Source organism: Callithrix jacchus, chromosome 10, assembly GCF_049354715.1.
Source record: "Callithrix jacchus isolate 240 chromosome 10, calJac240_pri, whole genome shotgun sequence".
Lineage (NCBI taxonomy): Eukaryota > Metazoa > Chordata > Mammalia > Primates > Cebidae > Callithrix > Callithrix jacchus.
Genome location: NC_133511.1, coordinates 83,384,499 through 83,396,865, shown reverse-complemented (window position 1 = coordinate 83,396,865; position 12,367 = coordinate 83,384,499). Strand labels below are relative to the sequence as shown.

The 12,367-nt window shown below is 53.0% G+C and overlaps 1 protein-coding gene across 10 annotated transcripts in view; it reads left to right on the top strand.

Moving 5' to 3' along the window:
* Positions 1–12,367, top strand: part of ABCC8 (ATP binding cassette subfamily C member 8) — an 85,961-nt gene that overhangs the window by 72,118 nt on the left and 1,476 nt on the right. For all 10 annotated transcript variants that reach the window (XR_013523325.1, XR_013523324.1, XM_078340692.1 and 7 more), the window contains 11 exons: positions 82–248; positions 1,311–1,380; positions 2,231–2,388; positions 4,158–4,250; positions 8,382–8,484; positions 9,020–9,133; positions 9,503–9,623; positions 9,769–9,899; positions 10,865–10,943; positions 11,076–11,184; positions 11,517–11,620. Coding sequence is in view for 8 of the 10 variants with exons in the window: in XM_078340692.1 (XP_078196818.1) it covers positions 82–248; positions 1,311–1,380; positions 2,231–2,388; positions 4,158–4,250; positions 8,382–8,484; positions 9,020–9,133; positions 9,503–9,623; positions 9,769–9,899; positions 10,865–10,943; positions 11,076–11,184; positions 11,517–11,620 (1,249 nt within the window). In the remaining 2 variants the exon portion in view is untranslated. The remainder of the gene's footprint in view (positions 1–81; positions 249–1,310; positions 1,381–2,230; positions 2,389–4,157; positions 4,251–8,381; positions 8,485–9,019; positions 9,134–9,502; positions 9,624–9,768; positions 9,900–10,864; positions 10,944–11,075; positions 11,185–11,516; positions 11,621–12,367) is intronic.

Below are 12,367 nucleotides of genomic sequence, written 5' to 3'. Positions count from 1 at the left end.
TGGCAGAGGCTGGGGGTGGGGTGGGGGAAGAGCTGAGCCCATGGGCACCCTGGAACCCCAGCTCACTCTCTGCCTGTGAAGGAATGCATCCTCGACCAGACTGTCTACGCCATGGTGTTCACGGTGCTCTGTAGCCTGGGCATCGTGCTGTGCCTCGTCACGTCTGTCACCGTGGAGTGGACAGGGCTGAAGGTGGCCAAGAGGCTGCATCGCAGCCTGCTCAACAGGATCATCCTAGCCCCCATGAGGTACCTCTCTCCCCTGGCCAGGCTGGGACTGTGAGCAAGTCACTGTTCTCTGAGCCTCAGTCTTCCTATCTATAAAATGGGGATATACAACTTCTGTCACAGGCTTGTGGGGGTGACTCCAGGAGACTCCTGGAGTGTGCCCTCCCTGTGCCAGAAGCAGGGAGAAACTGGCGTTTACTCAGCCAGACACCATGCTAGGCATTGTATGTGGTTAGCTCATCTAATTGTCACCATGGCCCTTCAAAATGAGAGCACCTGCAGGTCCAGGTAAAGATTGGTTTCTCTTCCCTAGGCAGGTGCCCTTTGCCCATCCCCACCCATGAGTTCAGCTCCCTGCCCTCCCCTCCCTCTCTCTCCCTCAGCCAGCCTCAGTGTTTGACACTGAGGGAACAGGTAGCTGTTCTATTAATAATTTCCTGTAATGGGATGGATAAAAATCTCAAAGGCCATTGATGTCAAAGAGGTTTAAAGTTGTCACTGCCGAACTGGTTGACCAACGTGGTTTAAAAACACAACAGGCAAACGGGTTATCTAGATCCTCGCGGATGCTAGACCTTGCCATCTAACCGCACTTTTGCTCTCCAACCTCATGAGCTTTCTGTGGCCCATAGATATGGCCTCCAAGTTAAAAAACTCTCTATTTGCTGCCCCTGCTCTGTAGTTCTGAAATTCCCTGGTTGGGGTTGGGCTGACTGTGGGTCAGCCAGCTGACAGGCTGTCCCCAGGGCCCTGTTCCCCTTGGCAGGTTATCCCTTTGGAGAGGACTCTATGTCCCAGGAGGACAGCTGCTGAGTCAGGCCGAGCCGGCAGCTGAGAAGGGCGGCAGTGGTCAGATGGACTTGAGCCTGAGAGGCTAATGAGAGGCCAACGAGAGGCCAGTGCCCCTTTGGGCAGTTGCAGGAATTCTTGGGGACACAGGCCAGTTGCTACAGATTGGCAGAGGATGCCCAACCCCATGAATGATTCTAGAGACACTTAGGTGAAATAAGTAACTACTTCATTCAGTAAACAGGAAGTAAATCAATGGACGAATGAGTAACTCTTCCTCTGGCTGCCGCTTAGGTTTTTTGAGACCACGCCCCTTGGGAGCATCCTGAACAGATTTTCATCCGACTGTAACACCATCGACCAGGTACAGAGGACTGTGCCACATTTTCCCTGGTCCAGAGACACCCTGGGCTCCTGGGGGCTTCTCCTGTCTGAGGCTGGGTTCCCTAGATCAGGTGATCACGGCCCTCTGGGAGGAAGCCAGTGTCTCTGATCAGATTATAATGCCGCCTCAGGGCTGGGGCCTCCCCGTAGGAGCCTCATAATAAGGCTTAGGGAAACCAGATCCCTTTAGCTTCCACCCAAGATCCCACTGGCTCTCGAGTAAAGTTTTAGCATATTCTGAACCAATGTAGCTGATTGCATGGAGAATATTCACTTTGATTTGGCCTGTGTTCTTTACCATCGTACTAGATGGTAAGAAAACAAAATCTTGATTCCTGCCTCAGAGTTTGCCTTGTAGCTGGAGAGATAAGATGTGTGCCTATAATAAAGTGAGAGCGAGGCCAGACTCAGTGGCTCACTCCTGTAACCCCAGCACTTTGGGAGGCCGAGGCAGGCAGATCACTTGAGGCCAGGTGTTCAAGACCAGCCTGGCCAACATGATGAAACCCCTTCTCTACTAAAAATACAAAAATCATCTGTACTGCCCTAGCAAAGGAAGAGAAAAAAAATACAAAAATCAGCCAGGTGTGGTGTCAGGTGCCTGTAATCCCAGCTACTTGGGAAGCTGAGGTAGGAGAATCATTTGAACACAGGAGGCAAAGGCTGCAGTGAGCCAAGATTATGCTGCTGCACTCTAGTCTGGGGGACAGTGAGACTCTGTCTCAAAAAAGTAAAGGATCAAAAAATAAAGCAAAAGCAAAACATGGCTGCGGGTTGCACTCTTAACAGTCAATACCAAACTCACCTCCCTCTCTCCTCACCTCCCTCAGCACATCCCATCCACGCTGGAGTGCCTGAGCCGCTCAACCCTGCTCTGTGTCTCAGCCCTGGCTGTCATCTCCTATGTCACACCTGTGTTCCTCGTGGCCCTCTTGCCCCTGGCTATTGTGTGCTACTTTATCCAGAAGTACTTCCGGGTGGCATCCAGGTGATGGCCTCAGGGATGATGGGTGGGACGTGCTTTGCAATGTGCAGTTTGGTATACTTACTAGACTCATCATTATAAAAGCAACAGGGTCATGTTCCCTCCAAAAAATCAAAACAAAAAATAGAAATGAAGGAAATAGAAATATCCACATTTTATTCCACCACCCTAATATAATAGTCTGCACACAGACACATACACACAGAGATTGACATCTGAATTATTTCCTTGGGAGATATGGTCAGGATTGGAATTGTTAGGTCATGATAAATGCACATTTTATGCCATTCATTCATTTTGTCAACATGCTTCCCAGGAGGGTTGCATGATTCCAGTGGTCAGGCTGATTGCCAATGCATGAAATCAGAGGGCACCTGATTCAAGCGGTGTTAATGATATAACACCTCCCAGACTATGTGAGTCCAGAGGGTAGCTGTAAGCCTTGACTTGAGGGAGCCTGTCACAGTCATTCTTATGATCACATTTGCCCTCATGAGCTTTAGAGCCATGCACACCTCTTTCCTCCTCAGAATTGCCAGAATGTTCTCTAGGAAGTTCTTTCTGAGAGTGATTCTGCTAAACTCACAGATTCAAAGAATCATAGGAAAAAATTTAAAGAACCTCTATGCCAGTGTTTCTCAAACTGCCAGTTATAGCCCATCAGTGGGTCATGAAATTAATGTCATGGATCACAACCAGCATTTTTTAAAAAATGAAATAGGACAGAAAATATCAGACTGTATTCATAGAGTAATAGCAAGCTTTGCTTCATGAAACCTTTGTTTTGGTCATGTAGGTGTGTGAGTACTGATTTATGAGATAAAATATGTTTCTGACTGTGGGTTGTGGTCAGAAAGGTGAATTACCTTTCCCAAGTGCACATAGTTGGCTAGAAACTGGAGTCGAGATACTTACTAGCAATAATAAATAATAAAATTTAGATGCATTTTGGCCGTAATTACCTGCCCCAAAGGATGAACATTTGTATAATTGTCTTTTTTGCTTAGATGATCCAGAACGGGCCGGCACCCACACAAGCAACATAACTTGTTGACACTCACAAAATTACAGTGGCTTTCAAAGCACTGTACAAGCTGTTCTACAAAGTGCCTTTCTTCTGCCAGAGAAACAGCCCTGTCTCTCTGGCACCCACTCTGGCCCTGGAGACAGTTTGCCAGGGAAATCAACTTCCTGCATCCCAAACTGGCCTCCCTGGCACTGATGTGCTTGTCAAGGTGCAGCTTTGGGGAGCAGGAGGCAATTCTGTTGCCATGAAAACCTCTGGCCTTACCCCAAGATGAAATCTGTCTTTTCATCACGTCACTGACCAGGGTCTAAAGCGCTCCTTGTAAGCAGACAACGGGGTTGAACGCTTATGGTTTGGTCATCTGTTCCTTTGACCAGCTGTCTCAAGGTTCAGGTTGTTCACCTATAAAACAGAACTAACACTGCCTGCCCAGTCTTAGCCCAGTTCAAGGCTAGGCAGCAGAAGTACAGGGACAGATGGCAACCTGGGGTGGGCAATGCCCAGGACAGCAGGAACTGCCCCACAGTTGGGCTGTGTCTAAGCATTGAACATAAATGATCTCATTCAGTGCTCACAGCAGCTCAATGGGCTAGTGCTGTTGTCTTCCCCCTTCACAGGTGAGAAGCTGAGGCCTGGAGAGGTGAGGCCATTCACCCACACAGCGGTGGCAGGTAGAGCTAGGCTTCAGGCCCAGGCCAAGCCCTGAGCCTGCCCTCTTAACTATTCCACTCTGTCCCCGCCACAGGGACCTGCAGCAGCTGGATGACACCACCCAGCTTCCGTTGCTCTCACACTTTGCTGAAACTGTGGAAGGGCTCACCACCATCCGGGCCTTCAGGTATGAGTCCACATTCCCTCAAGGTAGGAGTGGAACAGGTGGGGCCAGGGGCACTGGCCATGAGATTCGATTCTCAGGGCTCCACTTAGGAAGGCCAAGGACACGTCTCTCTCAAGTCACCTCAGGCCCCAAGGCCCAGGGGATTTCTACCAGCGGGGACAGGGCAGGTGGGCTCCCACTGTATGTTCTAGAGAGGAGAACTCCAGCTCTGCAGACAAGCCCAGGGCCTGTGTGAACTAAGGCAGAATATGAAAACAAACAAGGCTGGGACAAGTCTTCATGTACCAATGCTAGAAAGGGCCTTAGATGGTGCAGGCCACCCTTAGCCCTTCTTTAATTAAGGAGCTCCTGTGCCAAACATGATGCTGAGTGCTGTATAGGCCAATCCTGCTCATTCTGCATGGCAACCCTTGGTGCTGAGAATGATCATTTCCATTGCACAGATAAGGAAACTGAGGCACAGAGACGTTCTATGCCCTCTCTTTGTAAGGTGCCACAAAGCCCAGACTTGAACCTGTTTGTTCATGCAACACACATTCACTGAGCCCCAACCTTGTGCTAAGACCCACGCCAGGCACTAGAAAGATGAGTCAGATGAGCATTTACAGCCCAGACTTTGAGCAGGCCAGGATAAACCCATGTGACAAGTACTCTGAAAAAAGTGGATTCAAGGGCTGTGGGAGCAGAGAAGAGAGGCCGTCAGGGAAGGTTTTTGTAGAGGAGGTATCAGCAGAACTAGGACTCGAAGGACGGGTAGGAGTTCACCTAAAAACTCCAGTGCCCTGCCATGCTCTCCCCACCCTGAGTGGTGATGCAGGGGTGGACAGGAGCATCTGAAGCTGCCTGGGGAGTGGAGGGAGCTGTTGTTCCCCACTCCCCAAGAATCCATCTGATCTCCTGGGGCATCTCTCTTTAGTCAGGCAGGCCAGAGACCCCTGACACAGATAGTTGGGCTCTTTTCTCATCTCCACCCACAGAGTGATAATGGGTTATTTTTAGGATGGCACAGCTGCACAAAGTGTGACAGTAACCATGAGACACCAAGCCCTGTGTCCAGGAGTAACCCTAGGGCAAAAGGACCAGCCAAGGGTCTACAGAGGCTTACATCTCCTCCCCCAACCCCTGAAATTCAGTTGCGGCCCTGGAGACATACCCAGGCCCCTCGGCCCACTCCCTGGAGCACCTAGAACCTCTTAGGGATCTTGTCTAAGTAAAGCAGAGCAGAACAAATCTCTGTCCTGGCCTTGGCGCTGCTGCCTGGACGTCCCTTGCCCCTGGACAAGCCCGTGCTGTGTCTCCACAAAGAAGCTCCCTGGATTATGAGGCTAGAGTCTTCTCCCAGCTTCCTTCTCTTCTCAAGCCTGAACTTCCCCTGGTCCTTCAATTTCCAGGTCCTGGACATTGCTGAGCCTAGCCTTTGCTCTAAGTTTTGGTGATTTCCCTCTCTAAATTGGTGTCTCAGAGGGCCCTGGAGTAGAAAGATGGTGACTCTTCTAGAGTGGGCCAGAGCCCCTTTTGTGCGGACCCCAGCCTCCTGTAACCAGCCTCAGATCAGGCCAAACCTGTGGTCCGCCAGAGCCACCGCTACCCAGTGAGGTCTTCCACACCCTACTGACACGGTGAATGATTTTTAAATGCGAACGAAAGGCTTTTTAATCAACCCTGTACACGTTTAATGCATTGGCTTTAACCCAGCAGCCTGTTGAGAGCTATTAGAACTTATTGATTGCCTACTTGCTGCGTGCCAGGCACCGTGCTAAGTGTTGGATGTGTGTTATTAGGTTTTCATCCTCACAAGAGCTGCATAACATAGGTACGAGTCACCACATTCTCCAGGTGCAGAAACAAGACAGAGAGGCTGGATCATCAACCCAAGGTAGAACGGACTGTGGGGCTGGCGCTGAGCTTGGACCCCAGGCTGGCCTGACCTTCTGGGCTTTCCTAAGAGACCTCCTTTTTTCCCAAAAGAGTCTCAAGAGCGTGCAGCACTGGGCTCAGTGGTGGCCTCAGTGGTTGTTTTCATTCCTGTAGGAACTATCACCATCCCCATTGAGACTCATGAGAAAACTGAGTCTCAATCCTGATGTTGTGGATGTTGAGGCTCCAACCTTGGTTTGCATGACTCCAAGGCTGGGGCTCTTCTCCAGTCTTCAGATACACTGTCACCCTTCTGTGGCAGAAGCTCCCATCTCACATTTGCCCCGCCCCCCCAACTCACACAGTCCTGAGCACCTCACATTCCTATCACACGCACGCGCCCTGACGCACACACATCTTCAATGCGCACTTACTCAAACCCTTCAGATATGGTTTCACACTCGGCCCAGACACATCACCCTCCCACACATCTATACCTGTGGGTGTGCAGTAACAGGCTCTCTCCCACATCAGAGCCCCCCTTCACTCCCCTCAGACACATGCCGTCTCTCCACCCAGAGACGATCAAAGCTGAACAAACACCTTCCATGAGTGAAAAGCAAGTGTCGAACCGGGTGTGTTGGGTGCCTCTGTGGCCCCTGAGCTCGGTCCTATCGAACCAATGATGATGAGACAGTTTTGGTTTCATTCCTTCCTCCATCTCCTCTGGGCTGAGCCTAAGTCAGCAAGGTCTGAGGGAGGCAGCCAAGGAGAGTGATGATGGCAGCCCAAGCTGGTCAGAGAGAAGAGGCAGGCCCATGCACAGTAACTCAGGGAAAACATGATGAGGACCCAAGGATGAGAAAGAAGCCTCCAGGGTTCCTGTACAGAGAGATTCCATCCATTTCAGAGGGTCAGGGGAGGTGCTGCATATTCATCCGACAAATATTAATTAATAGTGCCAGGTGCCGGGATATACTGGTGAATAAAACAGACATGGCCTCCATCTTCACGGAATTTACAGTCTATTGAGGGAGATGATTATAAATGGCCAGAGAAATGCATGTATAAGCAGAGACTGTGGAGCAAACAGGTTGCAGAAAATAATAGGGGAAACCTACTTTAAAGTAAGGTAGTGGCCAAGAAGCGCCTCTCTGAGGAGGCAGCATTTAAGGTAAGGCCTGAAGGTTGAGTTGAGCCAATGTTATGAAGAGCAAGGGTGAAAGCCTTCCAGGCAAAGGGAGTAGTGTGTGCAAAGGCCCTGGGGTATGGAAGGCTTTAGTATTGTCACAGAGTTTTTAAAAGGCTGAATGGCTGCAGCATAGTGTGGGGGGAGGGGTGTTGGTGGCAGGAATCAGGTTGCCAGGAGGGGGTTCTTCATCTTACCAGCAGTGGGAGAACATTAGTACTTTTTTTTTTTTTTTTTTTTCTTAATTTTAGGCAGAGTCTCACTCTGTCACCCAGGTTGGAGTGTGCAATGGTGCAATCTCAGCTCACTGCAACCTCCGCAAGAGGTTGAACCTCCTGGGTTCAAGTGATTCTCCCACTTCAGCCTCTGGAGTAGCCAGGATGACAGGTGCACACCACTGCACCCAGTTAATTTTTGTATTATTAATAGAGACAGCGTTTTACCGTGTTGGCCAGGCTAGTCTTGGACTCCTGACCTCAGGTGATCCACCCGCCTCAGCCTCCCAAAGTGCTAGGATTACAGGGGTGAACCACCGCACCCAGCTGGAGGTCATTAATATTCTAAGCAGGTGAGAGAGAGGACACAGTCTGCGATTTAGATAAATTAAGCCGGCCACTGTGTGGAGCGTGGACTGTAGGGAGACAGCAGATAGACATGTTCAGGAAGCTGATGCAGTCGCCCAGGTGAGAGCTTGTGGTGGGTGGGAAGCAGGATAGACAGGGAGGGAGTCAAGGACTCTTTTAGAGATGGACATAAGAGGACTTGCCAAGGGGCTGAATGTGAATCCAGGTGATTCATGGGTGAGAAACTGGGTAAAGGGAGGTGCCCTTTATTACAATGGGAGAGACCTAGAGAGAATGGGTCTTGGGGTGAAAACAGGAGTTTGGAGGTGAGACTCTGGATAGGTTTGCATAAGCAGAAAGAGCGGGGCAGACATTACAGAGAGGGATAGTGTACATGAGGTGGCCGCGGTGGCATGTCTGGGGACTGGAGAGGCCCAGGTGGCTCCCTCTCCAAGTAGGGAGACTCCTAGGAGCTATGTGGACCCACACTGTTCCCTCAGGACCTCCTCATCCTCCCTCCAGGTATGAGGCCCGGTTCCAGCAGAAGCTTCTCGAATACACAGACTCCAACAACATTGCTTCCCTCTTCCTCACAGCTGCCAACAGATGGCTGGAAGTCCGAATGGCAAGTGCTGTCCACCCCTACCCTGGCCCCTGCAGAGGGGCTTCTGATAGGAGGGTGGGGCCAGAGCGAGAGCATACAGGGACCTGGTGGAAAGAGAAGACAGGATACCAGATGGCATGGACACCAAGCCTCCCTGTTTTCCCCAGCCCTGGTGGTCCTCTAGGGTCTAGCCTGCATTCCTTTTTCCCATATCACTGCCCGGAGGCTTGCGTATCTGAGGTGTGTGCCAGTGGCTAGAATAGTTGTGGTGAAGGTGTATCTGCAGTGGGTCATATGACACCCACATTGTGTGTGTGCCTGGGCCAGCTAAGGCATGGGTGTTAAAGTGTGTGCAGGTTCTGGGGGATGGGGGAGCATGAGCTTGTGGGACATGTTGACTCCTGGGGCTCTAGCCTTTGCAAGCCTCATGTATGTGTGATGATGTGTGCGTGAGTTGCAGGGCTGGGATGCTCTGTGCCCCAAAAGGGAGTGAGGTGGAACAGGGGCCTGTGGCTCCAGCCCCCGAGCGCCCAGGCCAGCTCCTCTCCCTCCACAGGAGTACATTGGTGCATGTGTGGTGCTCATTGCGGCCGTGACCTCCATCTCCAACTCCCTGCACAGGGAACTCTCTGCTGGCCTGGTGGGCCTGGGCCTCACCTACGCCCTAATGGTGAGTGGCAGTGGGCTAGGGCAGAGGAGGGGTCAGACGCCAGCACTCCCAGAGCACCTTCCCCACTGGAAACATGAGACACCCTCAGGCCTTACCCCAAGCTCATTGGCATCTGATGCCAGGGGGACCATGTGGGCAGGAAGGCTGATTGTCAGGCCCCAGAGCCCAGGCCCCAGACAGGCAGAGGGTGGGAAGCCACATGACTGACCCTCCTTGTGCCTCCATGGGGGGCTGCTCTGAGCAGGCAGCCAATGGCAGCAAAGGAATCTGGGGCCCTGGCCCCTCTCCAGCCTTAAGAAGAGCCATCCTGGTGGCTGAGGACAGAACTAAGCAGCCACAGAGTGTGCGCCACTGGCTTGCTCACCACAGGTCTCCAACTACCTCAACTGGATGGTGAGGAATCTGGCAGACATGGAGCTCCAGCTGGGGGCCGTGAAGCGCATCCACGGGCTCCTGAAAACCGAGGCAGAGAGCTACGAGGGACTCCTGGGTGAGGGGTGCAGGGAGAGGGGTGGAGAAGAGCTCGAGGAGGAGTGTGTCTGGGTTGGGGCCACGAGGGGGCCTGGGGATGGGGTGGCACTCTCGGATACTAGTTGTGGCCCACGCCTGGTGACTGAGCCCAGCCCGGCCCCCAGCACCATCGCTGATCCCGAAAAACTGGCCAGACCAAGGGAAGATCCAGATCCAGAACCTGAGCGTGCGCTATGACAGCTCCCTGAAACCGGTGCTAAAGCACGTCAACGCTCTCATCTCTCCGGGACAGAAGGTCAGTGTGCAGGCCCAACCCGATGCTGCAGGACAGGCGTGAGCAGGGGATGGGGCATGCCCGGAGCTGGACAGCCTTGCAGAGTCACCTCGTGGCCCTCCAGGGCCCAAGGCCTCTCACTATTCAGACATCACAGTCTCCGGCCCTGGGCCCATGGGGGTTCAGCCCACCTTTCCTCTCCTTCTCTCCCCTTCCCCCACTGCTGTCCTTACTCATCCACCAAGGAGATGGACATTCTGGACTCCCCCAGCTCACAGGGGCTTCGTCGGGGCCTCACTCTCTTCAAATGGTCAAGGGCTTTCTCTGCCACCAATCTTCAGAGCAGGGGACTGGGGGCAGACAGCGAGGCCACCCTTGTACTGGAGGAGAGCCCCTGTCTATTGCCCTGGCCCAGCGCTCCTCTCATCTTCCCCTCTGTCTCTATCACACTTTGCTGTGGCTGTCCATTTCATTCTCTTACCTTGGGATGTGCCTCTGTCCCTGCCTCTCTCATCCTTCTATGTCACTGTCTCTGTCTCTGTACTGTAATTTTTGTTGGTACCCAAGGGCCAGGAAGCAATGGGATCAGAGGTGGCTCCAATATGAGGTGGGGCACACAGACGCATCCTTGCATACCACTCTCAGCTGCCCCCATATTCTCCTGCCACACCCACACGCATAGAGATACACCAGTGCCCCCAGCTCTCCTGCAGCCAAATACTTGGGACACCCCGGCCCTCACCAAGGCCCAGGCAAATGGACATCCATGCCTGCACTTGTGTAGTGCTTCTTGTGAGAGCCCTCTCTGAACCCACTGCAGGAAACAAGCCCAAACCTGTGGTGTCCAAAGAGAAGCTGGTCAGAAAACCAGGCCAAGAAGAAACCCTGTGACCTCCCAAACCTGCACACACACCCAGAGCTAGCACTAGAGGTTACTCACAGCAGCCCCAGAGCCACAGCAGCAGTGCCTGCTTCTCTCTTTCCAGATTGGGATCTGCGGCCGCACAGGCAGTGGGAAGTCCTCCTTCTCTCTTGCCTTCTTCCGCATGGTGGACATGTTCGAAGGTGAGTTGTAAGGCGGGCTCCGCATGTGTACTGCAGCCACCAGATGAGGCCTCAGCCCTGGCACGTGGTCAGACATCACAGGAGGCCCAGCAGTCACCGCCTTCCCCTGTACCCTCATTCGGACCCATGCAGGGCGCATCATCATTGATGGCATTGACATAGCCAAACTGCCGCTGCACACCCTGCGCTCACGCCTCTCCATCATCCTGCAGGACCCCGTTCTCTTCAGCGGCACCATCCGGTGAGCCCCACCACCCCTCAGGCCCACCCAGCCCAGGCCAGCTCAGTTCTATCAGATCTGGAGCACAAAGAGGAGGGGGCTGGGGGAGACCAGGATCCCAGAGGCATTTCCTGCTCATGCCCTTCTCCAGCCCATCAGGCCCAGGCAGGCTCTGGAAGGGGATCCCCCACCCATGGGTCTAAGATGCTGTCCCCAACCCAGTGTCACCACCTTGGTGCTTCTGCCAGCTAGGCCTCCAGCTCAGTTCATTCTCATTCACTGCCCTCATTGCCCCTGGGGATGCATGCGGGACCCTGCTCCTTCCCTACTGCGGCTTTCTGTGCCACCTCCAGATTTAACCTGGACCCGGAGAGAAAGTGCTCAGACAGCACGCTGTGGGAAGCCCTGGAAATAGCCCAGCTGAAGCTGGTGGTGAAGGCACTGCCAGGAGGCCTCGGTAACTACTCCTGGCTGAGCAACCGGGTTGGTTGGGCATTCAGGACCCTGTGAGGATGGGAGACGGAAGCCCGTGTGTCAGGTTTGCCCGATGTTTAGAGTCTGAAGCCCAGCAGGACCATTTCGTCCTACTTCTTACTATACAGGGGCCCAGAGAGGTCAGGTATCTTGCCTCAGATCACTTCAGGGTCTAACCCCTTCTGCAAGGTACAGTGGGGACAGTCAGGGATCCTTGTGAGACAGAGATTGCAAGTCCCCCATGCCATGGGGGCATCTTCAGCCCTGCCCTGCCCCATCTATCTGCCTGACCAGTTCTGCCCTAGGGGAGAAGATGGACTGGGCAATGATAGACACAGGCCACTCCTCAAGGCCACTGGTGATTAGCAAAGCGTTGGTATATTTGCTGCAGCTCCTGGAGCACTGGGGGTAACCAAGCCTTGGTTCCAATGAATCACCCTACCAAGGCCTATACTACATACATACTCAGTGCACCACTCAATGTACACGCCCCTCCCAGAACTGCTCCGGCCCACAGCAGCACAAACCTCCAGGGGTGCCCTTCTGGTTGCAGTCCCCGAAGATGGCCTCCACAGTGTTGTGGCAGGTGCATCAGCCCTGCACATGCCTGTGCTCTTGGACACACACCCACCTATTTGTCCCCATACACACATTTTCCAGCAGCCCCCAAGCCATCCCATCTGTTTGACTCACAGCACAGGATTAACTCAGCCCTACTTCATCTCCCTGG